The sequence below is a fragment of the Leuresthes tenuis genome, unplaced genomic scaffold, assembly GCF_036924035.1.
Source record: "Leuresthes tenuis unplaced genomic scaffold, fLeuTen1.0.hap1 SCAF_24, whole genome shotgun sequence".
Taxonomy (NCBI): Eukaryota; Metazoa; Chordata; class Actinopteri; order Atheriniformes; family Atherinopsidae; genus Leuresthes; species Leuresthes tenuis.
Window position 1 is genome coordinate 28,932,040 of NW_027325378.1, and position 24,831 is coordinate 28,956,870.

General features: G+C 42.3%; 1 protein-coding gene across 1 annotated transcript in view; it reads right to left on the bottom strand.

Annotated features, from left to right (window-relative positions):
- sspo (SCO-spondin) overlaps window positions 1-24,831 on the bottom strand; it is a 145,238-nt gene that overhangs the window by 50,521 nt on the left and 69,886 nt on the right. The window contains exons 48-74 of the mRNA XM_072378859.1: window positions 21,847-22,024; window positions 21,678-21,753; window positions 21,249-21,270; window positions 21,017-21,137; window positions 20,685-20,898; window positions 20,452-20,593; window positions 20,108-20,284; window positions 19,805-19,996; window positions 19,532-19,612; window positions 19,290-19,445; window positions 18,919-19,077; window positions 18,678-18,842; window positions 18,373-18,564; window positions 18,100-18,222; window positions 17,719-17,848; window positions 17,335-17,460; window positions 13,518-13,609; window positions 9,912-10,115; window positions 9,651-9,821; window positions 7,791-8,046; window positions 7,611-7,657; window positions 1,492-1,662; window positions 1,253-1,387; window positions 859-995; window positions 681-775; window positions 517-566; window positions 186-356 (exon numbers count right to left, since the gene is read on the bottom strand). Of these exons, the coding sequence (XP_072234960.1) occupies window positions 186-356; window positions 517-566; window positions 681-775; window positions 859-995; window positions 1,253-1,387; window positions 1,492-1,662; window positions 7,611-7,657; window positions 7,791-8,046; window positions 9,651-9,821; window positions 9,912-10,115; window positions 13,518-13,609; window positions 17,335-17,460; window positions 17,719-17,848; window positions 18,100-18,222; window positions 18,373-18,564; window positions 18,678-18,842; window positions 18,919-19,077; window positions 19,290-19,445; window positions 19,532-19,612; window positions 19,805-19,996; window positions 20,108-20,284; window positions 20,452-20,593; window positions 20,685-20,898; window positions 21,017-21,137; window positions 21,249-21,270; window positions 21,678-21,753; window positions 21,847-22,024 (3,783 nt within the window). The remainder of the gene's footprint in view (window positions 1-185; window positions 357-516; window positions 567-680; window positions 776-858; window positions 996-1,252; window positions 1,388-1,491; window positions 1,663-7,610; window positions 7,658-7,790; window positions 8,047-9,650; window positions 9,822-9,911; window positions 10,116-13,517; window positions 13,610-17,334; window positions 17,461-17,718; window positions 17,849-18,099; window positions 18,223-18,372; window positions 18,565-18,677; window positions 18,843-18,918; window positions 19,078-19,289; window positions 19,446-19,531; window positions 19,613-19,804; window positions 19,997-20,107; window positions 20,285-20,451; window positions 20,594-20,684; window positions 20,899-21,016; window positions 21,138-21,248; window positions 21,271-21,677; window positions 21,754-21,846; window positions 22,025-24,831) is intronic.

The following is a 24,831-nucleotide window of genomic DNA, read 5'->3' on the forward strand; positions in this document are numbered from 1 at the left end:
TTGATTTGATCTGTTCGTTTGAAATGCAAACATCACTTTGGGCACTTTTTGTGCACAACTAGCAGGGGATCTAAATACGACTTTCAATGTAACTGACTAAAACCACGATAAAGTGTGAGAAATAGACTCGACACTTGCTCACGGACCACTTTGTGTCCGTGCAAACGGACACCAAATAAACTCACGGTCACATGCGGCAGTCATGCAGACTTGGTCTTCACGGTAAGGGCCGACACATGGAAGGCCATTGCCAGATTGCTGAGGACTGGAACAGAACCGGAACCGAGACTGAAGACCCACTCCACATGACATCGAGCACTGACCCCAAGGAGTCCACACTGACCACTGGCCATCCACTGTAGAGAGTGTGTTTGTGTGTGGAGGAACAGAACAAAACAATGAGATGACAGAGGCTATCCAACGCCTTCATGCTGTTTAGGCTTGAAGAGATATTAAATAAGAGAAATTGCAACTAAACACATCTGTGGCTGTCATAAAGATGAATTCTCTTCCTACCGTTACAGCTGACTTGAGAGCAATTTACCAGCCTTCCTCCTTCACATGAACTGAAATATTACATGTTACATCAGTTGTATCCCTTCTTTGTGTACCGATGAACAGAAGCACAAACAGGCTTTTAGATATGTCTCGTATAGCAACTGAAGGTCAGTTGTTCTTACCAGTTATTGCAGTTTCTGGGGACAGTGTCTCCAGGTTTGTACTGCTCTTCATCAACATCACAGCGACAGGCAGATTCACGCACACACACACCATCCTGTGAATATGAAGGACTGTGAGCAACAAAGCTGTAATTATGCCATATGTGTGAGCACATTTGTCTTTCTGTCCACCATCCACCTGCAGGACAGTCCCGTGTGGACACTGACATCCTGGTGTGCAGTTCCTTCTGAGGTCCATTGTGAGGTCTGCACATGACACCGGCCCTCTCACACACTGCTTCCACTTCTGGCCTGGAGGACACACTCTGCCTTCACCTGACACACCAAGTAGAAGCCACACCCACTCAGAATACTCAAAAACTTATTTCAAAAACTTTATTTTTTTATAGAAAATGTATTTTCTAACTAAATTTGACAATAGCTAACTTTTTTGGTTTCTTATTATTATCATTTCCTGTGTAAAAACAACAACTAAAATATGAAAAATTTGAAATACATGCTGCTAGACCATATTCTGCCCCCCTGTAGAAAACCTGGGTTCTGAATGTTTTGTAAAATGTGTTCTGTTGTACCACAAGGCTGCAGGTTACAGGCGCTGAACTGCTGAGCGGTGCCATGAATTCTGATGGGCCCACGAGTTCGGGTCCTGTAACCTCCTCCACAAGTCACTGAACACCGTGACCACACAGTCCATGGCTCCTTTACACCTTCAGACACATCACAGCTGGCTTAATTCACTTATTCTCGAGATAAAATGTTATGCAGTTAGCTTCTTTTACGATTGAAAACATGGCACTCAAGTACTTCTCACCAAGGCAGGGTTCAAGACTGCAGGAATCAATCCCAACTCTCTCTCCTTTGCAGAGGTGACCACCAAATGCTGGGGGTGGATTGGTTCCTGAACGATACCGCCTTCTTACACCAACATCACACGTTCGACTGCAAGCGCTCCACTGTGTCCAGCTGCTCCAGCCACAGTCCACTGACAAACAGAAAGATGTAGGGTGCTTTCAGACTAGCAATGTTTGGTCAGCTTTAAACAGACCACAGTTAGTTTCCTGAGATAGTCTGCTTAGTTCTGGCATGAGTGAAAGTTCATCTGAACTCTGGTCCATGTGGACCAAACAAGCAAACTCTGGTCCGCCTGAAAACGCACGTCTCGGTTCATTTTCAAAAGAACCCTAGTGCGGTTCGCTTAATGGAAATGCAGAAAAGCAGAGATCTAAAAGTGGCCAATGGTGGGCCACTCTGACAGCAGTAGTTTCCTCAGTGGTCTGCCACCGTTCTCAAAAGGCAAAAGCCTCTTCTCACCGGCAGGCGGTGTTACTGAGATGTTTGCCCTTAGGCTAGACTTTTGCTGTAGAAATCATGAACCTAAACAGCACTGCACTTTTGCTCTTAGCATCCTACTGAACCTGGTGTCTCACCACACTCACTGACCATTCTCTGACAGCAGAAAGACCCCAATAGCTTCCACTGCTGGCTGTGCGGATAACTCCAGGCAGACCTATGGCTCCTTTTGTTGTAAAGTTGGGTGGTTGGCACAACATTTGCATATGCATTAAGGGGTGTTATTGATGTAACAGGCCAACGACCGGCTGACGGTGACAAATCACAGAGTGGCTTTTGCCATTTGAGAACAGTGACATTCTGTTGAGGAAACTGCAATTTTTAATATATTTTTAAACTGAAATAATCAATAAGGCAATATAACACACTTTCGGGGAAAAAAGTATAATGACTGTCCTGTAACAGTATCAAAGGAATAAGCATGCAGATAATATTTTTTAATACTAAATACACATACAAATATAAAGGATATTTAAGTCCAAAAGTCATTTAAAAAAGCTACCTCAAATATTCAAATAACATATAAGCTTTGACAAAGTCAAACTTTTAAAGTCATTTAGGTCATTTATAAAAGCATCAAAAACAGCAGAAATGTTCAAAAAACAACATTTATGAATAAAAACACTTTGCTAAAATAATTAAAGTATTAAGTCCAAATTCTGCTGATTTATTTCTAATTGAAGACTCAGTGTTATTATCTGAAAGGTTTGTTTTCTGCAGGTTAACCAGTGTTGTCCAAAAGTCTGTGGAAGTATTACCGAAGACAAAAGATGTTTAACTGTTTCAATGTTGAATTTGTTATGGAGACAATCGTTGGGTGGGTTCACGTATTTCTTTAGCTTTGGAATGGATAGGAAAATAAATATACTGTGTTAGATCCTTAAGTAGATGTTTTCTTTTTAATTGTGATGGAAAATAAAGTGTGTTCATAGAAATATATTAATGCAGTTCTTGTCTACAAACTGACATCCGTCAATTATTAAAATTTTGAATGAGGAAAACTATGAATGAGGAATACATTAAAGCCCCTTTAGCCAGGGGAATCATTGCTAAATTTGCTTTCAGGACACACCATATCGCATTTACAAATGAAACTGTTGTATGTTAAAAAACATACCATGTCAAATTGACCTCACCCCATTATCCATCCAATCTTTATAAAAAAAAAGGATTTCCTGTTTATTCAAATGCACTTGTTGTCCCAAAGTGTGGAGAGAAGTTGTGTTTATGAATAATTTTCTATTACTGGAGAACATGTTTATGAAAATCTGATCATTCAATCTGCAATTTAGAAATTTCAAAATCACACTTAAGCAAAACTTCAGTTCCACTAAATTGGTCAAAACCTTTTTTTTTTTAGGCGGATGGAATCAAAGTCAATCCCGTTTCCTAATGAATGATTGCAACCATTTAAGTTTGATGGTTCGTGGACTCAAAGTCAATCATATCTAAACCTCCTCTTCAAATGAGTTCACAACATCATTCTTTCTAATATGATTACAAAAGATGGGGCTTTCAATTTAGCTGGCAAAATATATCGAAAAGTCTCCTTGAAGCCAAATATTCAAGATCTTTTTGATAAATGTTTAAAATTTCTCTTATTTTTATCCTTTGTATTACTACCCCTAAATATCTAAGTTTTAACCACAATGTTAATGATCCCTGATGAATGACCATGAATCACAAATAATTCCCCTCTTTTCATATTCAAATTCAAACCAGAAGCTTTTGAACCTGTAAAATATTCTTTAGAAACAGTGTGGTATCATCTGCTAGCTGACTTATAATCAATTAATTTCCCATTACAATCAAAGGTTGTATATTTAGGTTGTGTTTCATAAATGTTGCTCAATATTCAGACCAGGATTGAGAAACACTGTTCTAGAGACCTGACTTTGTCAAAAATTATTTCTAAATTTCTCAGGCTAGAACTATTAATACAAGAGTACATTAAAGAAAAGAGTTTTCTGAATTTCTTTCCAAAACCAAAATTTTCTAAAGGCTTTAAAATAAAACAGCGTTCAACCATATCGCATGCCTTACCCCATCATCCCTAAGGAGATGACTATGACCTAATAAATCCAAATAAATCTGGAAAGCCAGATTGTGTGTCACTAATGATCTGCTCTAAACCATCTTTTAACCTGTTAGCAACGCCATGAAAAATTTGGGCTAATTCATCCGACACTGACATTTTGGTCTTATCGGAAACCTGGCTAAAGAAAATTTCGATGTGACCGCCCTAAAAAAGGTGGTGGCATATATGTCAAATTCTATGTTACTGTCCAGTCATGTCTCTCCTTTAGAAGACAGCTTGAATCTCTTGCTTTGAAGTTGGAGCTTTCTTTGGGTGACTTTATCACCCTTGTGGGTTGCTATAGGCCACCGTCAGCTAATAGTGAGACCCTGTCAGCCTTGAAAAATCAGCTTTTAAATATAGATTTTAATGAGATCCTTCTTACAGGAGGTTTGAATTGGGATTGGCTATCCCCTGTCTCTGCTTGTTTTAAATCAGTCTCTGATACTTTTAGTTTAACACAAATGATCAATGAGGCAACATGCCCAAATCTTAAATTTCCAGAGAAAGTATCTCTTCTTAACTTGTTCTTAACTATTTTTCCGCATAAATATTCAAGTATTGGTATATTTGCAAATTATATAAGCGACCATTGGGCTATAGCCATTGTCAGACGAGCTAAACTCCTAAAACCAAGGCCTCGTTTAATTCTGAAACGGGATGTGAAACATTTCTGTGAGCAGGCTTTTCATCATGATCTATGGCACTTTGACTGGTCTAGGATGTCGCTTTTTGATGATGTAGAATTGGCTTGGAAATACTTTTATGATGCTTCTAATTTTTTTTATTAAAAAACATGCCCCTCTCCACAAATTAAGAGTGAAACAACCCCTGGTTCACTGCTGTCTAATCTTTTAAGAGGTCAAGATGATGCCTGGGCTAAGGCCAGGCAGTCTAAATCCCAGAGTGACTGGCTGGTATTTAAACAGCTTAGAAATTGCTTTTCTTCCCTTGTTAAATAATCCCAGTTTTATGTAGATAAAACTACTCAAAACGTGAATGATCCTAAGAAATTTTGGAGAGAGATTAAATCTTCATTTGGAGATGAAACGGCCAATGATGGCTTCTCCCCAGCACTGTGCCACCCAGCTGTCACCAGTGTTCTCAGACATCTTTAAAGGGGAACTCCAGTATTTTTAAACCTAGTCATTATTTCTGGCATTAAATACGTTCATCTACTCACCGAGAACATTTTGGCGAAAGTCAGCGTCCTTCGGAAGCTATTTAGATAACTCGAGATCCATATAACAGAGTGAACGGGGTAAAGACGATGCAGCCTCTAAATAAGGCATTATCTGTCTTTATTTCACCAATACTTTAAGAAGAATGAATGAACCAATGAAAGTTCGATCTGTTATGGGCTACTTGCAGTGATAGGAGAGCTAACAGAGGGATTTCTACTGACTTACCTACTTGAATTGTCAAGGATGCACAGAACATAACTGACAAGCAGCTATTCTTAAGTGCTTCAATGAACATTTAATTTCCTCAGGATCCTTGTTTGAATCATTGCATCCACACAAACTGAATGTGCAAAAAGTTGATCTTCCAACACAGTCAAATGATTTGGCTCCAGGATTTAGTCTCTTCTTTTGGTGTAACTGAGGTTCACAGGGCTTTACAGAAGTCAGATCCTTGTAAATCTGCTGGACCTGACTAACTCAAGCCTTTCTTTTTAAGGTTTAAGATTTCATAGCAGAACCTCTAGGTTGCATCTTTAACCCAACTCTTTCTGAAAATAAGGTTCCCTGTTTATGAAAGGTGGTTACCAAAGTTCTTGAAAAATCAGTTGGGGAACAACTCAAAAGTTTGTAAACTGGTCTCCAAACTATTTATCAGGTGGAACACACTATGTCCAAGCTGCTGGGTCCTTTTCTTCCCTCCTTCCTGTTTTAAAGGGAGTGCCTTAAGGCTCCATACTAGGGCCATTGTTGTTCACAATTTATGCAAACAACCTGTGTGATAACAATTATACGGTTATTTATTGCTATTCTTCTTCAGTCTCCCAATCACTTAACCTTCTGCAGTCTGCATTTGACACTGTTCAGTCCTGTCTGACTAGGCTTAAGTTGGTTATAAATGCAGATAAATAAAAGGCTATACTATTTTCAGATGCCAAGCAGCTCCCACTTCTCCTCCTCAACTTGTCAACTGTTCAAGGGGTTGAAATTGAAACTGTCCGATGCTACAAATATTTAAGTATTCTGATTGATGAGAATCTATCTTTTAAACCTCATATTAACAAAGTTGTTTCTAAGCTTAAACTTAATTTGGGTTTCTTTTTTATACACAAAGTGTTTCTCACACCAAGTCAGGAAGCATTTGATCACTTCAACCTTTCTCCCCCTGATGGATGATGGAGCTCTGCTATTCATGAACACTTCAGCCCAATATTTGAAAAAATTGGATCTTCTGTATCACTGAGGTCTGCGTTTTGACTGATTGCAGCTATCGTGTACATCACTGTACTTTGTATGCTACAGCAAATTATCCGTCTCTGTCTGACGGATAGAAACGGATGTCTGTGCAGACTCTCTCACTGCCTGTTTTTATCTATAAATGCATTGTTGGACTTCTTCCTGCATATTTATGCTTACTTCTGTGTAGGAACTTCAGCCACCGTGGTCTGTGCTCTCAGGATGTCATTTTGATGCAGGGAAATTTTGGGGAATTCAAGTCAATTTTAAAGGACAGAGACATTAGCTCTTCTGGCTCCTGTAATTGCCCTAAAATTTAATGCTTTATGATATCTCCAGGGTATTTTTCATGAAACTGTTGTTTGTGTGTTTGTGTATTTAGTCTTGTTGTGTGTTGTTTGTTTTATGCTGCTGTCTTGGCCAGTTCACTCTTGGAAAAGTTTTAATCTCAATTATTCATTTTCCTGGTTAAATAAAAGGATACGACATGAATAAAGTGTAATTGGTTGTAAATTATCAATAAGTCTCTTGACTTTTAATAATCCTTTGTTTCATGGTAGATGTCCTTTAATTGCTTCTAAACAAACGAGTAAAAGATTAAAGTCAACCCATCTTGACCTGAGGCTTTACCTGGTTTTAATTTCCATTGTTAGATCAGATTCACAGGTTTCTTTAAACCCTGAATCAATTTTTGGAAAGTATGTTTCAATTTTATTGAAAAAAATTATTGAATCAGTAATCGAATAATCAGAGGAAAAGATGTACATTTTCACAGATATAATCTTATAAGGTGTTTTCATTTTAATCGGGTGTGGTGGAGGGAAACATCGAAAACATGCAGGGCAGTGGATCATGAGGACCGTTGTAACTGTGTGATCAAAAGTGCAAAAGTGCAGTGTGAAAGTAAATCACAGCAAATGAAGGTCTCACATTTTTTTCATTCCCTCAATCAAACCGAGTCTCTCGGACTATCCTTGTGTGAAAGTGCATAAAGACAAAAAATAAGGGACCAGGCATGAAGTTTGAAAACTGGAAAAGCAGAGAGAGAGAAAAGAAGGATATTTCAAATGACAGTAAAGCACTCACCTGGACAGGCAGCTGTCCCACACTCCATTTCTCCATTAATGCAGGTACTGTTAGAGACACATATTACATTAACATGTGATATTTGATTTTAGAAAAGGAATGTATTCAATGAGAAACTGTAGTTATGGTTGTTGTGAACAACATCTGAACTTTATTATGATCCATGAATAAAGAGAGCACCAGTTATTACAAGCATCCACAGGCAGGGTTACAGCAGCGGGGTACAGCTCCCCCTGATGGTAACATGGGCACTGATCCAAAGGCACGCAGCTGCTGTTGAACAAGTAGAAACCTGGGGCGCAATAACAGCCATCATAACAGGAAGTGGCACACTGCACCTCTGTGGAGGTCATATCCAAACACACCCGTGGACATGCACCCCCCTGAGTCTCACACTCAGCTACTCTCATGTGTATCATGCCCTCTGGACACACACCTGAGGGAAGAGTAGTGGAAACAAGACATGCAAGGAACAACTGAGAATGCAACGACTGAGAAGGCATTATGACAAAGCATCAATGTATAATCCATGCATCCATCCATCCATCCATGCATCCATGCATCCATGCATCCATCCATCCATCCATGCATCCATCCATCCATCCATCCATCCATCCATCCATCCATCCATCCATCCATGCATCCATCCATCCATCCATCCATCCATCCATCCATCCATCCATCCATCCATCCATCCATCCATCCATCCATGCATCCATCCATGCATCCATCCATGCATCCATCCATCCATCCATGCATCCATCCATGCATCCATCCATCCATGCATCCATGCATCCATCCATCCATCATCCATGCATCCATCCATCCATCCATCATCCATCCATCCATCCATGCATGCATCCATGCATGCATCCATGCATCCATTTATCCATCCATCCATCCATCCATCCATCCATGCATCCATCCATCCATCCATCCATCCATCCATCCATCCATCCATGCATCCATTTATCCATCCATCCATCCATCCATCCATGCATCCATCCATCATCCATCCATCCATCCATCCATCCATCCATCCATCCATCCATCCATCCATCCATCCATCCATCCATGCATGCATCCATCCATCCATCCATGCATGCATCCATGCATCCATTTATCCATCCATCCATCCATCCATCCATCCATGCATGCATCCATGCATCCATTTATCCATCCATCCATCCATCCATCCATCCATCCATCTATCCATCCATGCATGCATCCATCCATCATCCATGCATCCATCCATCCATCCATCATCCATGCATCATCCATCCATCCCTCCATCATCCATCCATGCATCCATCCATCCATCCATGCATCCATCCTCCATCATCCATCCATCCATCCATGCATCCATCCATCCATCCCTCCATCATCCATCCATGCATCCATCCATCCATCCATGCATCCATCCATCCCTCCATCATCCATCCATCCATCCATGCATCCATCCATCCATCCCTCCATCATCCATCCATCCATCCATGCATCCATCCATCCATCCATCCCTCCATCATCCATCCATCCATGCATCCATGCATCCATCCATCCATCCCTCCATCATCCATCCATCCATCCATGCATCCATCCATCCATGCATCCATTCATCCATCCATCCATGCATCCATCCATCCATGCATCCATCCATGCATCCATCCATGCATCCATGCATCCATGCATCCATCCATGCATCCATCCATCCATGCATCCATCCATGCATCCATCCATCCATGCATCCATGCATCCATCCATCCATCCCTCCATCATCCATCCATCCATCCATGCATCCATCCATCCATGCATCCATTCATCCATCCATCCATTCATCCATCCATCCATGCATCCATCCATGCATCCATCCATGCATCCATTCATCCATCCATCCATCCATCCATGCATCCATGCATCCATGCATCCATCCATCCATGCATCCATCCATCCATGCATCCATCCATCCATCCATCCATCCATCGATCTTTTATGTCCGCTTAATCTAATTCAGTATTATTTCAAGTGAATATGACAGAGTACCTGAGCAGGGGTGGGAGTTACAGTCGCTTGTCTGAATGTGAGGTCCAGTGCAGCTGCTACCCCCATGCTGTGGTGCTGGTGAGTTGCAGAATCTTTCTCTAGTCTGGATACCAGAATCACACTCAGATGAACACTGAGACCACTGTGACCAGACTGACCAACCACCATGCACTGGAAGCATACAGCAATTACTTTTCAGGATGTACCTTTAAAGATTTCTGGATGAAGTATTTTCTGTATGCGTGCCTATATTTGACTTACGTGGACAGAGCAAAGTGCTGCATGGCTCCTCCTCCTTACTGTCTCCATCACAGAGAGACTGTGTGTGTGTGTGGTTAAACACTGTGAGTGTGTGGTTGCAGCTGCGAAATCGTCGTCTTATTCCAACGTCATCAACATGGCTGAAACATGTTTTACTGCACTCTGACCAGCTGGTCCACTTGCTCCACACATCATCTGGTAGTACTTCACCACATGATAAAGTCATCATGCTGATCACAACTCATACATGTACAACCCAAATTCATAAAAACAGTCTAAAGTGTAAATCAAAATGAAAAAGCAATGATTTGGAAATGTCATCATTCAAAATTCAATACACAATAGAACTTAAAAAAAACGTTAAATGTTGACTGAGACATTTTCCTATTTCATGAAATATATTATATATTCAACATAATATATATATAACATCAAATGGCTCATACCAATTTAAAACAAATGTGTATCTGAATTTGAAGACAAGTTTCGGTGCAATCTGTTGGTTTCCTTAGCTAGGATATTAATTTTTTGAATTGGCTCTATATGAATTAATTGGATTATGATTACAATGAACTGAATTCCAATTGGCTTGAATTGGACTATAGTACTTAAGTGCCTTGAGATGACAATTGTTGTAATCTGGTGCTATATAAATAAAATTGAATTGAAAAATTGAATTGAATCTCAGTTGCTGGAGTCTGGCCTGTGGCAGAGAATTCTCAACATAATGATTTAAAAGGTTGTTCAGATATTTCACTGTTAAAAAAATGTATAAGGAGAAAACAATTAGACATTATAGACTGAAATTTCAACTGGATGTTTATATTTACTCACTTATTTTGAGGACTAGTTTGTTTTTTCTCTATGTTGCAGTTAATAGGAGTGTGTTTGATGGTGAATGTAAATAGAAGTAATAGACCATCTTTCTGTTAAAGTAAAGCAGTTTATAAATAAGAATCAGATTATTCTAACTGCTCCTTTCATATTTAGAAAAGTGTCGATTTAAATTATGTTTCACAATCTCTTTTCTTTTTATATATTTGTTGTATTGTACGCTTTCATGACAGGAATAAAAGAAAAATAATAAACAAATATATGATCTTATATAAAAATTTATATATTAACTCATCTTTGTGTTCATGGTACAAACGTGTCTCAAAAGTAAGGGCAAGGGCAACAAAAGACTGGAAAAGTAAATAGTACTGAAGAGAAACAGCTTGACTCACATGCAAGGACTAATGAGATTAATCAATTAATGAAAGTAAGAAGAGAACCTTAGAGAAGCAGACTCTCTCAGAAGTAAAGATGGGCAGAGGTTCAGCAATCTGAAAAAAATCTGAAAAAAAACTGCTTCAACTCTTCTAGGCATGTTTGCCACAAGGTTCAGGAGTGTGTTTATGGGAATTTTTGACCATTCTTCCAGAAGCGCATTTGTGAGGTCAGACACTGATGTTGGACAGAAGGTCTGGCTCTCAGTCTCTGCTCTAATTCATCCCAAAGGTGTTCTATCAGGTTGAGGTCAGGACTGTGCAGGCCAGTCAGGTTCTTCCACACCAAACTGGCTCATCCATGTCTTTATGGACCTTGCTTTGTGCTCTGGTGCGCAGTCATGTTGGAACAGGAAGGGGCCATCCCCAAACTGTTTCCACAGAGTTGGGAGCATGAAATGGTCCAAAATCTCTTGGTATGCTGAAGCATTCAGAGTTCCTTTCACTGGAACTAAGGGGCCAAGCCCAGCTCCTGAAGAACAGCCCCACACCATAATCCCCCCTCCACCAAACTTTACACTCGGCACGATGCTGTCAGACAAGTACCGTTCCCCTGGCAACCGCCAAACCCAGACTCCTCCATCAGATTGCCAGATGGAGAAGTGTGATTGGTCACTCCAGAGAACGCGTCTCCACTGCTTTAGAGTCCAGTTTACACCACTGCATCCGACGCTTTGCATTGCACTTGGTGGTGTATGGCTTGGATGCAGTTACCATGGAAACCCATTCCATGAAGCTCTCTGCTCACTGTTCTTGAGCTAATCTGAAGGCCACATGAAGTTTGGAGGTCTGTAGCGATTGGCTCTGCAGAAAATTGGTGACCACTGCGCACCTCAGCATCCGCTGACCTCGCTCTGTCATTTTACGTGGCCGACCACTTCCTGGCTGAGCTGCTGTCATTCCTAATCGCATCCACTTTGTTATAACACCACTGACAGCTGACTGTGGAATATTTAGCAGAGGAAATTTCATGACTGGACTTGTTGCACAGGTGGCTTCCTATCAGGGTACCATGCTGGAGTTCACTGAGCTCCTGAGAGACCCGTTCTTTCACAAATGTTTGTAGAAGCAGTCTGCATGCCTAGGAGCTTAAATTTACACACCTGTGGCCATGGAAGTAAATGGTAAATGGACTTGTACTTGTATAGCGCTTTTCTAGTCTAACTGACCACTCAAAGCGCTTCACTACATGCTGCATTCACCCCACTCACACACATTCATACAGCACGTCTTAAGATATAACTACGTGCTTTCTAAGCATTCACACACATTCATACCCCCAATGATACACTGGAGGAGCAACGTGGGGTTCAGTGTCTTGCCCAAGGATGCTTCGACATGTATCCTGGGGAAGCCAGAGTCGAACCACCGACCTTCCGATTGGTGGCCGACTGCTCTTCCTCCTGAGCTACAGCCTCCTGAGCTACAGCCTCCTGAGCTACAGCCTCCTGAGCTACAGCCTCCTGAGCTACAGCCTCCTGAGCTACAGAAGTGACTGGAACACCTGAATTTCATTATTTGGATTGGTGAGTGAAAACTTTAGGCAATATAGTGTATCGTCAGAAGCTTCAGAGAATCTGAAGACATCTCTGTGTGCATGAGACACAGCTCAATATTGGATGTCAGTGACCTTTGGGACCTCAGATGCTGTGTCTACCAGATTAAAGAGGAAAGGGAGCAATCAGCTTGTTATCAGCTCTCAGTTCAATCTCAGTATCTCTGACATGAGAGAACATTCCTCTCCCAAAGGTCCAGCAGCTGGTATCCACAGTTCCCAGATGTTGTTAACAGTGGGAAACATGGTTGTGTTGCTGCCTTCAAAGTCAAGATGAGCTAATCGCATTCATCCATCCATCCATTTTCTATACCCGCTTAAACCAATTGTAGGGTCGCGGGGGGCCTGGAGCCTATCCCAGCTGGCATTGGGCGAGAGGCAGGGTACACCCCGGACAGGTTGCCAGTCCATCACATGGCCACACAGAGAAAAACGACAACACGTACGCTCACACTGACTCCTAGGGACAATTTAGAGACGGTGAGCTAATCATTTTCTTGAAATAGTAAAATGTCTCACTTTCAAAATTCGATGGTTTTCTATGATCTACTATGAATGAAATATTGGTTTGCAAATATTGCATTATATTGCATTCCGTTTTAGTTATATTTTACACAGCATCTCAACTTTTTTTAAAATTAGGTTGTTTATATGAAAATTGGCTTTTATCTGGACAACAATGTGGAATATAAAGAGAAATAAAAAGAGGCCCCCATGCTTAGGGGAAAAGTGTGAAAACATTTTTTGTGTCATTTGGTGTGCTTGCAGCATGAGTTCATGTACCAGAAAGGCAAGGCCTGTGGCAGAGACGGGCCTCGGAGGAGTCTCCAGGACAGGGCTGAGCTTTGACTACTCCTGTTGGATTCACCAGAGACCTAAGAAGAGAGAATAGAGAGTGATAAAGACCCTTAACCTGATCCAGATCTACTGTGTATTGCGTGAGACTGAGGAACCTTGCTCTGAACAGGTGCATTAAGAAAAAATCATAAAGCTAAAAAGATCAACAGCTTTTGGAATATCTTTCCACAAAGTGAAAGTTTTGTACTAGAATACAACAACCAAGGAGTGTATGAGCATACAAAACCAGGAAACTGAACACACAAAGTAGTGAGGATGATGGTGTAGAGCAGTGTTTCTCAATCCTGGTCTTGAAGGCACCCCGCCCTGCATGTTTTCCATGTTTCCCTGCTCCAGTACACCTGATTCAAACGAATGGGTTGTTCTCAGCCTTCTGCAGAGCTTAAAGACCTGACCCATTCATTTGAATCAGGTGTGCTAAAGAAAGTTGATCTCAGGTGTGTTAAAGAAAGTTGAATAAAATAAAATTGAATTCAGTTTTATTTATATAGCACCAAGTCACAACAAATGTCATCTCAAGGCACTTCAATATTATAGTCCAATTCAAGCCAATTGGCATTAAATTCATTGTAATCATGATCCAATCATTCAAGTTCAAAATGAGTCCAATTGATTCATACAGACCCAATTCAAAAGCAATTTCTTAGCTAAGGAAACCAACAGATTGCACCGAAACTTGTCTTCAGTCCAATCTCCCGTCCTGAGCCTGAGGGACTGTGGAAAGAAACGACTCCCTTTTAACAGGAAGAAACCTCTGGCAGAACCAGACTCAGGAAGGGTGGCCATCCGCCTTGACCAGCTGGGGTTTGAGAAGACAGAAAAGAGGGAAAAGAGGGGGGGGAAACACCATAACACCATTCAAATGATACCTGTTGGAACAGGGAAACACAAGTTAATAACCACAATAATGTCACATGTACACAATATCACGGAGGAGTGCATCATGGGAGTTCCCCCAGCAGTCTGGGCATATAGTAGCATAACTATGGGATGTTTCAGGCTCACCTGAGCCATCCTTTGTCATGATCCCCGAACACTTTTAGTTTTTGTACCTTGTCTTGTCACTTCCGGTTTTATTTTGGAAATTAACTCCTCTCGTTTCAGCTAACTTGCTTTTCCTCCCGTGTCTTGCCTCTGCGTGTCTCCCCTGATTACCCAAGTGGTTCCACCTGTTCCCCTCGGATCCTCATGTGTAATATAGTCTTCGTCTTCCCTTGTCTCGTGGTCAGTGTGTTGTACCTTACAGTCTTCATCCTAGCTTGCGAAACCTCTAGCCTAATTCCTTGTGTTCCAGATTCTTGACCATTGCGGTACTCAGTATTTTGATCCTTTGTCTGATCACTGAAGTCGAGCGTATCTCCTTCAGAGTTTTCATTTGGTTAATGTTTTGTGTAGATTCTCAGTTTAGCCTTGACTAATTTTCATAGTTGATTTTGGTTTGCTCCTTTTGAGTGATTTATGTTGTAATGTTTCTTAGCTCCTCCGTTATAGGAGTGGATGCTTGATTTTTGTTCTTTGTCAAATTCTGTAGGTCCTCCATTAGAAGGAGAGTTTTCTTTGTTCACCTCTTTAGAAGAGTGTTGTCAAATTTAAATAATAATCTTTTCATAGACCTTTCGTTTTCCTCCTGGAGTGAAGAGACTGTTTCTTTTGATTAAGTTTTATACTGGCATCTGGCACTGCTAGTGATAGTGATCCGTGCCTTAGACATTTTCATAGTGTTTATTTCTCTGTCCAGAGACTTGTTAAGAAAGAACTATTTTATTCTGAAATTGATCCTGCACCTGTGTCCTGTGTCCTGCCGGTCTCTGACATCCCGAACTATAAGCTTTATCAAAAAGGAAAGTTTTAAGCCGAATCTTAAAAGTGAAAAGGGTGTCTGCTTCCCGGACATTTACTGGCAGCTTATTCCACAAGAGAGGGGCCTGATAACTGAAGGCTCTACCTCCCATTCTACTTTTAGAAACTCTGGGAACAACAAGTAAACCTGCAGTTTGGGAGCGAAGTGCTCTGTTAGGAAAATATCTTACAATGAGATCTTTAAGATATGATGGAGCTCGGTCATTAAGAGCTTTATATGTGAGGAGAAGAATCTTAAATTCTATTCTGAATTTACCAGGGAGCCAATGAAGAGAAGCTAAAACTGGAGAAACATGATCTCTCCTGTTAGTTCTCATCAGAACTCTGGCCGCAGCATTTTGGATCAGCTGGAGGCTTTTCAGAGAATATGTGGGACAGCCCAATAATAAGGAATTACAGTAGTCCAATCCTGAAGTAACAAATGCATGAACTAGTTTCTCTGCATCACTGTGAGACAGCCTATAGGCTTAATCTGGTTTCATAGATGAGTACAGCTGAGTATCATCAGCATAACAATGGAAATGTATGCCATGCTGTCCAATAATGTTACCTAATGGAAGCATGTATAAAGTGAAAAGAATCGGTCCAAGCACAGAACCCTGAGGAACTCCATGACTCCAAGTCTCTGTAACAGAATGCTGTGATCGATCGTATCAAATGCAGCACTGAGATCCAACAGGACAAGCACAGAAACAAGTCCGCTATCAGAGGCTAAGAGGAGATCATTGGTAACTTTCACCAGTGCTGTTTCTGTGTTATGATGCACTCTGAATCCTGACTGAAACTCTTCAAACAGATTATTTCTATGTAAATGATCACAAAGTTGAACTGCAACTATTTTTTCAAGAACTTTAGACAAAAAAGGGAGATTGGATATAGGTCGATAATTAGCTAACACTTCTGAATCAAGAGTAGGTTTTTTAAGTAAAGGTTTAATTACAGCAACCTTAAAAGTCTGAGGTACATATCCTGTCAACAAAGACAGATTGATCAAATCCAATATGGAAGTGTCAGTTAAGGGGAAAACCTCCTTGAACAGTCTGGTTGGGATTGGGTCTAAAATACAAGTTGATGGTTTAGAAGAGACTATTGCTGTTGTTAGCTCAGAGAGATCAACTGGGCAGAAGCTGTCTAAATACAAATCAGGTTCTAAAGATACTTCTAAAGCTGCTCTACTTGATGATACATCAGTGATAATAGTGGGAAGGATTCCATTAATCTTCTCTCTGATAGAAACAATTTTATTGATGAAGAATCTCATGAAATCATCACTGCTGAGAGTTAAAGGAATACATGGCTCAACAGAGCTCGGACTCTTTGTCAGCCTGGCAACAGTGCTGAAAAGAAACCTGGGATTATTCTTATTCTCTTCTATCAGTGATGAATAATAAGCAGTTCTAGCTTTACGAAGTGCTTTCTTATACGTTATTAAACTATCTTTCCAGACTAATTGAGACTCTTCTAAATTAGAGGAACGCCACTGTCTCTCCAGCTTTCTTGCAGTCTGCTTTAAAGCACGCAGCTGTGAATTATACCAAGGAGCCAACCTCTTCTGACTGATTACCTTCCTTTTCAGAGGGGCAACATTGTCCAGTGTTGTACGCATTGAAGCTATAGTGCTGTCAACAAGAGAGTCAAGTTCTACTGGAGTAAAATTTAGGTAGCCATCCTCTGTCATATCTGCACATGGCAGTGAAGAAAAGGATGATGAAATCAACTCTTTAAATCTGGTTACAGCATTCTCTGATTGACACCTTCTATTTGTAAGGTAAAATAACTGATCAAATGAGCCTATTGGAGAGTGAAATGAGCAAGCTTTAAGGGGCTTCCATCCACTACAGAATAAGGCCCTCTAAACATGTACTGAATAAAATAAGCTCACCTGAAGCGTTGCTGTAAACCCACACCACAGGTAATATCACACAGTGACCATGATGACCAGGCTGACCAATGACAGGCCGCCACACAGGTGGATGTGTCGCAGGTGACCTTTCCATCTCTGCACACACTGGTGGAGTAAACGTAAGCCATCAAACAATATTCATGTAATTATCAGTCACTCAATCAATTCTGATATATTTGTGTCACGCATATAATTGCAACTGTGGGATCCTGAATGAATAATGATTCATCTTCAGATGTTTATCTTTAGGCAGTTTATGATGTACAACACATTTCGATGAGTTTTTACTGATTTGCATGTATTTTTACTTTTAAAAAATTGCAAAACCAGACGCAAACATTTCAAAATGAGTCTGTCTCTCACCATGTGGTACACTGGTCTGTGCTGATCACCTGTCCTGGCTCCATTGTTTCACCATCCCAATGACACACACATTTGCTGGAATTCACACATTGTCCTTCCTGAAGGTAAGAGCCATTGGGACAGCGGCACCCTGAGGACACACATAATCTATTTAATAAACTATGTTCCGGTTACTTTAGAATAAACTGACCCATCCAGCTGGCAAAAATTTCACTGCTTTTAACCATGACATTTGAAGCTACAGCTTACAGTGTATACTTGCTTTATGGAGATAATGATCAAGACTGTACTTTAAGGTAGGAGACCATTCAAGTTTTTCATTAGCACCTAGAATTTATGTATCATTGGCCCAAAAACATGATCCGAAAATGTGTGTCCTACCAACAACACATGACGCTGTGCAGTTGGTGTTCATGCTGAGATCAGTGCAGGTAGGAGGACAGGGCTTGACTCTTCTGGCCTGGCAGTCTTCCTTCGTCACCAGCACCATGCCACTGACACAGCCTGTCATTCAGTAACAGTGATATCATTCAAACTGTTTACAGCGCTGGAATAATCAAATCATTCACATCAGGAGCATTTGAATGTCATCTCCAGATTACAAAAATTCAAGTATTCAAACCCCAGCAGCAGATAGCTATATTTCACACCCACCTGTCTGTGTGTCAGTCTTATTAGTGCACGGCTGGTTGTTGCAGCTCTGGCTCTGCCAGTGCATGCCCTCACATTCTCGTCCACCATTCTTAGGAGAAGGGGCAGAGCAGGTTCGGTTCCTCTGTCTGACACCTCCTCCACACAGAGCATTACAGTCGGACCATTCTGTCCACTCTGACCAATGACCATTCACTACCAAAAGACACATGGACATGTGGTTCAACTTATCTTTAGATCACAGACTGGGTACTTGTAGAGGGTGCATCCAAGCAGATGATGTGATGAACAGAGGTCAGAGGACAGACCTGGACATGCTTGAGGAAAGCAGGCTCGACTGTCAAACTGAGCTCCACCACAGGACCCTCCAGGTAGAGCCTCCCTTATTATGTCCCTCTGCCGGAACAAGGAGCCAAGACCGCATGTCATACTGCAATCACTCCATGCTGTCCACGAAGACATGATGCAGTCCACTTGAGGAGAGAAGAGACGATGTCAAAGAACATAAAAAGTTTGATCAGATCACCACTTTAGAGATGCAAAACCTACCACAGTCTTTTTCATCTGATCCATCCATACAGTGTCTCTGCAGGTCACACCTGTGGTCAAGATGGATACACTCCCCACTGTCACAGGTAAATTGCTTCGGAGAGCAGGGACTGTGCACCAGGGTGCTCTGTGGAGTCACTGAAGGCTTGGCTGTGGTGCCTGAACACACATGAAAATAAAGTAACAAAACTTTACTTGATGTACAATTTTACCTTTTATATTTTACTGGAAATTGTCCACAGTGTGATGCAAATATATTCAATGCAGAAGAGTCTACCTTTATGTAATTTGCTTATGATGTTTAAGTTATCAGAATTCTATTCCTCCATTTTCCCCATTCCTATGGACCCTGACATGCTAATGATGCATACCACAACGTTCTTCATCTGACCCATCCAAACAGTCCTTTCTCCCATCACACACTAGTGTAGAGTCCACACAGCCAAATGACCAGCATGCAAACTGGCCCTCCACACAAAGCACTCTGGGTAGACCACCGTCGTGGGGTCTTGTGGTGACTGTCGGAGCTGTAAATCAACAGAACATTGAGATAACATTAATTTCTGTTAAATGAGTTGGTTCCAGCATAACTGACGGGACCATAATGTTCCACCTGTTGCAGTTTGAAGACCAGGTCTTCCAGGCTGAATTAATGTGGTGAGATGCAGTCCAGGGTGACCTGCTGTGACCCCTGAATAAACATTTAAACGGTTAGTGGCGTGACCTGATGGGTTCAGAAAGAACAAATATGAAAGCAATGTTGGGTTTATCACTGAAACTCTTAAATTCAAATAATTATGGTGGGAGGCTTTACATTTAAAAGTCTAAACATTTAAAGCTCTCAACTTGTCATTGCAGAGATAACAAGTGAAAATGAGCTGATCAGTACTCGGAGTTGTAATCTTTTGAAGTCTGGTTGGTCCTGTGTCTCCTGGTGTTGCTACACCAGGAAAGCCATCTTGAGTGCTGGTAATATGTAGGCCAGGGACACCTGTTGTGGCGTTGCCATCGAAACCTGGTTTCCCAGAGTAGTTGGTCTGATTGTGAATCCCCGGAAAGCTTCTGGTTGGAGCAGTGCCTGAAGACAAGAAGAAGAAACACACATAGATATAAACAGGACACAAAGTGGTCCGTGGCTCAATGTTAGTTAGTTTTGATCATTTGATGCCATTGAGACTATAACTCTTACCACAATTGATCTCATCAGAGTGGTCCATGCAGTCCACTCGACCATCACAAATCACTGACACTGGGATGCACTCCTTACTGTGTTGACATGAAAACTGTCCAAGCTTACAGTGTTGCGCAGTCACCTTACCATCCACAGAAGGAGATGTGGTCACACTGCTGGGGCTCACCAGCTCATCTACACAAGCGGAAGAAAAAAATCTTTCTTGAACACTACTGAGATGACTGCTGCAGAGACAATGACTACTGTATTCATAAAAACAACTGGTGCTGTAGACAAACTAGTCAGCAAAGGGAGTTATGTTCTGATAGTTTTGATCATCATCATCTATTTAAATTTCTCACCCCCTCTGCAGCCAAGGATCTCCACACGCAAGTAAAAAGTGTGCCTGAATTCCACTGGGATAATGCGCATGTAGCGTGCTCTGACCAGCCTACCAAGCCAACGGGTCACAGGGGTTCTGCCCACCAATCGTACTTCAAATACCTACACAACAAGCAAAATTCCGTGTTTACAGTCCAAAAGTTTTTACTTCATTACAAACTATGTTATCTAAAAATGCAAATGATCCCAATACCTTTGCAGGGCCACCAGGCTTCCTGTTCTCTGCATAATCTATGAAGAGGCTGCTGTGCAGGGCGAATGCAAGTCGGTATTTAGAGAGATAGCCCCATGTGCGTTCACTACCCTGTGTCACCACCCCCGATACCCATGTGGGCACAAGGAAATCCACCTGAAGATATGGCAGAGGATCTGTGGGCAAGGGGCTCCAACCAGGTTCCATAACTTGACTGTGGAAACCAGAAAAGATAGCTGTCCTTATCTAAACTTTATTAACAAATATGTCACGAGAAGGACTAGAAAACATGCAAGACATATGTTTCACTGTTCAAAAATCTAATGACTTACATGTTAGGGACAATGTTCAGTCTACCAGCATCAGCAGGGTTGTTCTCACGTTCTGAAGATGAGGTCAGCTGGCCATAACGAATCTGCCCGTCCTCCAGTCCCAGAGGAGAAGAGCAAATACCTGCAACAATGGATTGTCTCGTAATATCACTCAGCCTGGCCACCCAAACGCTTACAATTAAGAGACTGTGAAACAAAAAAGAAGTTTGCAAAAATTCTATTTAAAACTCACCAATATATCCTGCGTGACCTTCCTGAAAATGCAGTACATCAGATTAGAGCTCATCATCTCAGATTTACTATTGTATTACCAGCTGTAACCTTTGGATTTTGTAAAACCCACTCTGCAAGCAGTGTGATCATAATGTAAAGACTGAAAATGACTACCAAGGAGTTTCACGAAATTAGAATTATGATTTTAGAAAATGTTTAATCTTGATTGTAAAATAAAATATTCAAACAGTTTGATCAGAGATATTTTTCTGCATCAACATCACTGATAAACATCATCACCCCCCACGCTGTGATGTACAATTCTCATTCACATTCTTGTGCTGACTCTCATCTTTTAATGAACCCTGTTTGCCGATACGTATTAGATCTGGGAGACCCATCACTAATGAAAGCTCAAAGCAGATGTTTTAGTTAATAGTATCCTTACCGTTGGTGTTACAGCAGATATAGTAACAGCAGCCACTGATGGAGTCTTCAGGGGAGAAGGGGTGGCTGTGTATGAACTGTAAATGAATAAACAGCAACGATGAGGAATACATTCAATTCGATAGTACTGCTTCTACTCTCAGGAGTACCATAAGCAGTAAAAACTCCACCTGTCTGACTGAGTGGTGATGTCAGTTTGGCGGCATCCGGTTTCATCCTCTCCTCTGGGACAGTGATGAATACCATCACATCGTTGTCCTGCCTTGATGCAGCCCCCTGGCGGATGGCAGGAGAACTGACCAGTCGGACAGCTACGTGGACTGGCGGCTGTTGATGAGGACTGAGTACCTGCATATGAAGAAGATAATAATGATAATATTAATGCATTTTATTTCCAAGGCACTTTACATTGTAGGACAATCTCAAAGTCCTACAGTGCAAGTCACAACTGATAGAAGCAATTTGTAAACATAAATGGCCCAGATGGCTAAGATGGCGGCGCGCAGCAGTGCAGCAGCACTCCTGGGGTCAAGCCCCCCTTTAGTACTTTTTAAGCTGGTCATAAGGCCAACTCTACCCGCTTTGCTTGTATAAACAAGCGTATAAGATATAGCCGGACCGAACTTATTAAAATCAGGGAAGGTACACTGAACAGAGAGCAAGAAGAGGTGGTGTGCGCAGAAGCAGCAGAGGGGCAACGCGTTGGCCTGCTAGTGAGGTTAAAGGCTAATGCCTGGAGACTACCAATCCCGTCCCTGTTTCTTTCCAATGTCTGCTCCCGAGACAACAAGATGAACCTACTTCGACAGAGGCTGGGGGTTTCCCGTGAAATGATTAACTGTGCGTTGCTTTGTCTCCAGCCTTTTAGATCGATGGTCGGCTTCTCTTCCATGCGGATTGCAATCAGCTGTCGGGGAAAGCCCATGGGGACGGACACACAGTGAGTTCATGAACTCACCCGGAGGATATTTATGTAGTTGCAGGGAATATTAACCACGTAAATGTGACAGACACTCTAGTTTCATGTCATCAGCATGTCACTATACGAACACGGGGAAATAACACGCTGGACTGTGTTTACACAAAAAAGAGAGAGACACATACAGAGCCACCCCCACCCCCACCTCTGCTTCTCCATCATGCTGGTCCCTACCTATTGCCCTCTACCCAAATGCCGCATGCCAACCATCACCATGTGGCCCAGTGATGCTGTTTCTGCACTACACGACTGTTTCCAGTGCACAGACTGGCAGGTCTTCAGAGATGCAGCTGTCCGTGAGGGAGAGGTGGATCTGAAGGACTATACATCTGCTGTCCTCAGCTACATCCAGAAGTGTGTAGAAAATGTCACCACCACCAGGACAGTAACATGCTATCCTAAACAGAAACACTGGCTGAATGAGGAGGTCTGGTCTGTGCTGAAAGCCAGGGTTCAGGTCTGGTGACAACCTGGCACTCAAGGTGGCTAGGAGAGAGCTGACTGCAGGAGTGAAGAGGGCCAAGGCCGCATTCGCCCAGAGGATCCAGGAACACTTTGTGTCCAAGGACCCACGGAGGCTGTAGCTCAGGAGGAAGAGCGCTATATAAGTCCATTTACCATTTATGTGGAGGGGCATAAAGTGCATTACAGACTACAACACCAAGGATGCACAATACCCCAGTGACCCCTCTCTGCCCGACGCACTCAACAACTTCTATGCCCGCAAACACCTCCCTCAGCAACAGACGCACCCCTTCACCAGAAGAGGAACCCTTCAGTGTAACCCCAGCAAAAGTGAGGAGGTGAGGAGGACCCTCCATTGGATTAACCCCTGCAAAGCTGCTGGTCCCGACAACATCTGACAGACAGACATCTTCAACACCTCTCTCCAACAGGTGGCAGTCTATACCTGCCTAAAGACTGCCACGATCATCCCCATCCCCAAAACATCCACAGTGACAAGCCCCCATGACTATCGGCCGGTAGCCCTCACCCCAATAGTCAAAAAGTGCTTCCAGAGACTGGTCATGGCTCACAACAAGATCTGCATCAACGTCACTGTGGACCCGCACTGTCCACGATGTCTCCTCCTCCCCCATCACCCTTAGCACTGGCTCCCCCCAGGGGTGTGTGTTGAGCCCCCTCCTGTTCATCCTGCTCACACACGATTGCTCAGCAAAACATCCGAGCTGTCTGATTGTGAAGTTTGCGGACGACACGGCTGTGGTTGAACTCATCGTGAACACCGATGAGTCCGACTACAGGCAGGAGGTGGAACACCTGAGGATTGGTGCAGAGAGAACAACCTCTACATTAACGTGAAGAAGACCAAGGAGATGATCGTGGACTTGAGGAAGGGCAGACACCTCACCCCTCCCTGCACATCAAAGAGACAGCAGTGGAAGTGGTCTCTACCTATAGGTACCTGGGTGTACACATCGCTGATGACCTCACCTGGAGACACAACCCTTTCTGCCTGATTAGGGAGGCACACCAGCGCCTCTACTTCCTCAGGAGGTTTAGATGTGCCGGACTTGGGAGCTCATTCCTGATATCGTTGAACAGATGTGCGGTGGAGAGCGTCCTCTGCTCCTGAATCACTGTGTGGCACGACAAGAAGGCGCTGCAGAGGGTGGTGAAAGCTGCACAAAGGACTGTGGGACACAGCCTATCCACCACCATGGACCCCACTCACCCCACACACACACTGTTGGTCCCCCTCCCCTCAGGCAGGAGGCTTTGGAGCATTAAGAGCAGAACCACCAGCCTGAGTAACAGCTACTACCGAGAAGCTGTGAGACTGTTGAACTCTGGTGGACCCCTGTTGTCCCTGCTGCCACAACTCTGAACCCTACAAACTGTCACTTTAATCCTAATTGCACACTACCTCAATGGTACAGGACTGTTTAATTTCCACTTATTTAGCATATTTTATCTTGATTATTGTATATATCCTTAGTTAGCTTTGTCTTTTTTGTTTTATTGTTTTGTTGGGCTTGCACCGGGACCAGAGTAACTAATTTCGTTTCACCCCATGTTTTTACATGTGTGAAATGACAATAAAGAATCTATGAATCTTTAAAAACAAGTCAAATCCCACTAACACACAGGCAATAAAAGCATAGTGACAGGGACGCTGCTGAGCTTTAATGGAGTAGGATGTGAGTTTGAAGGC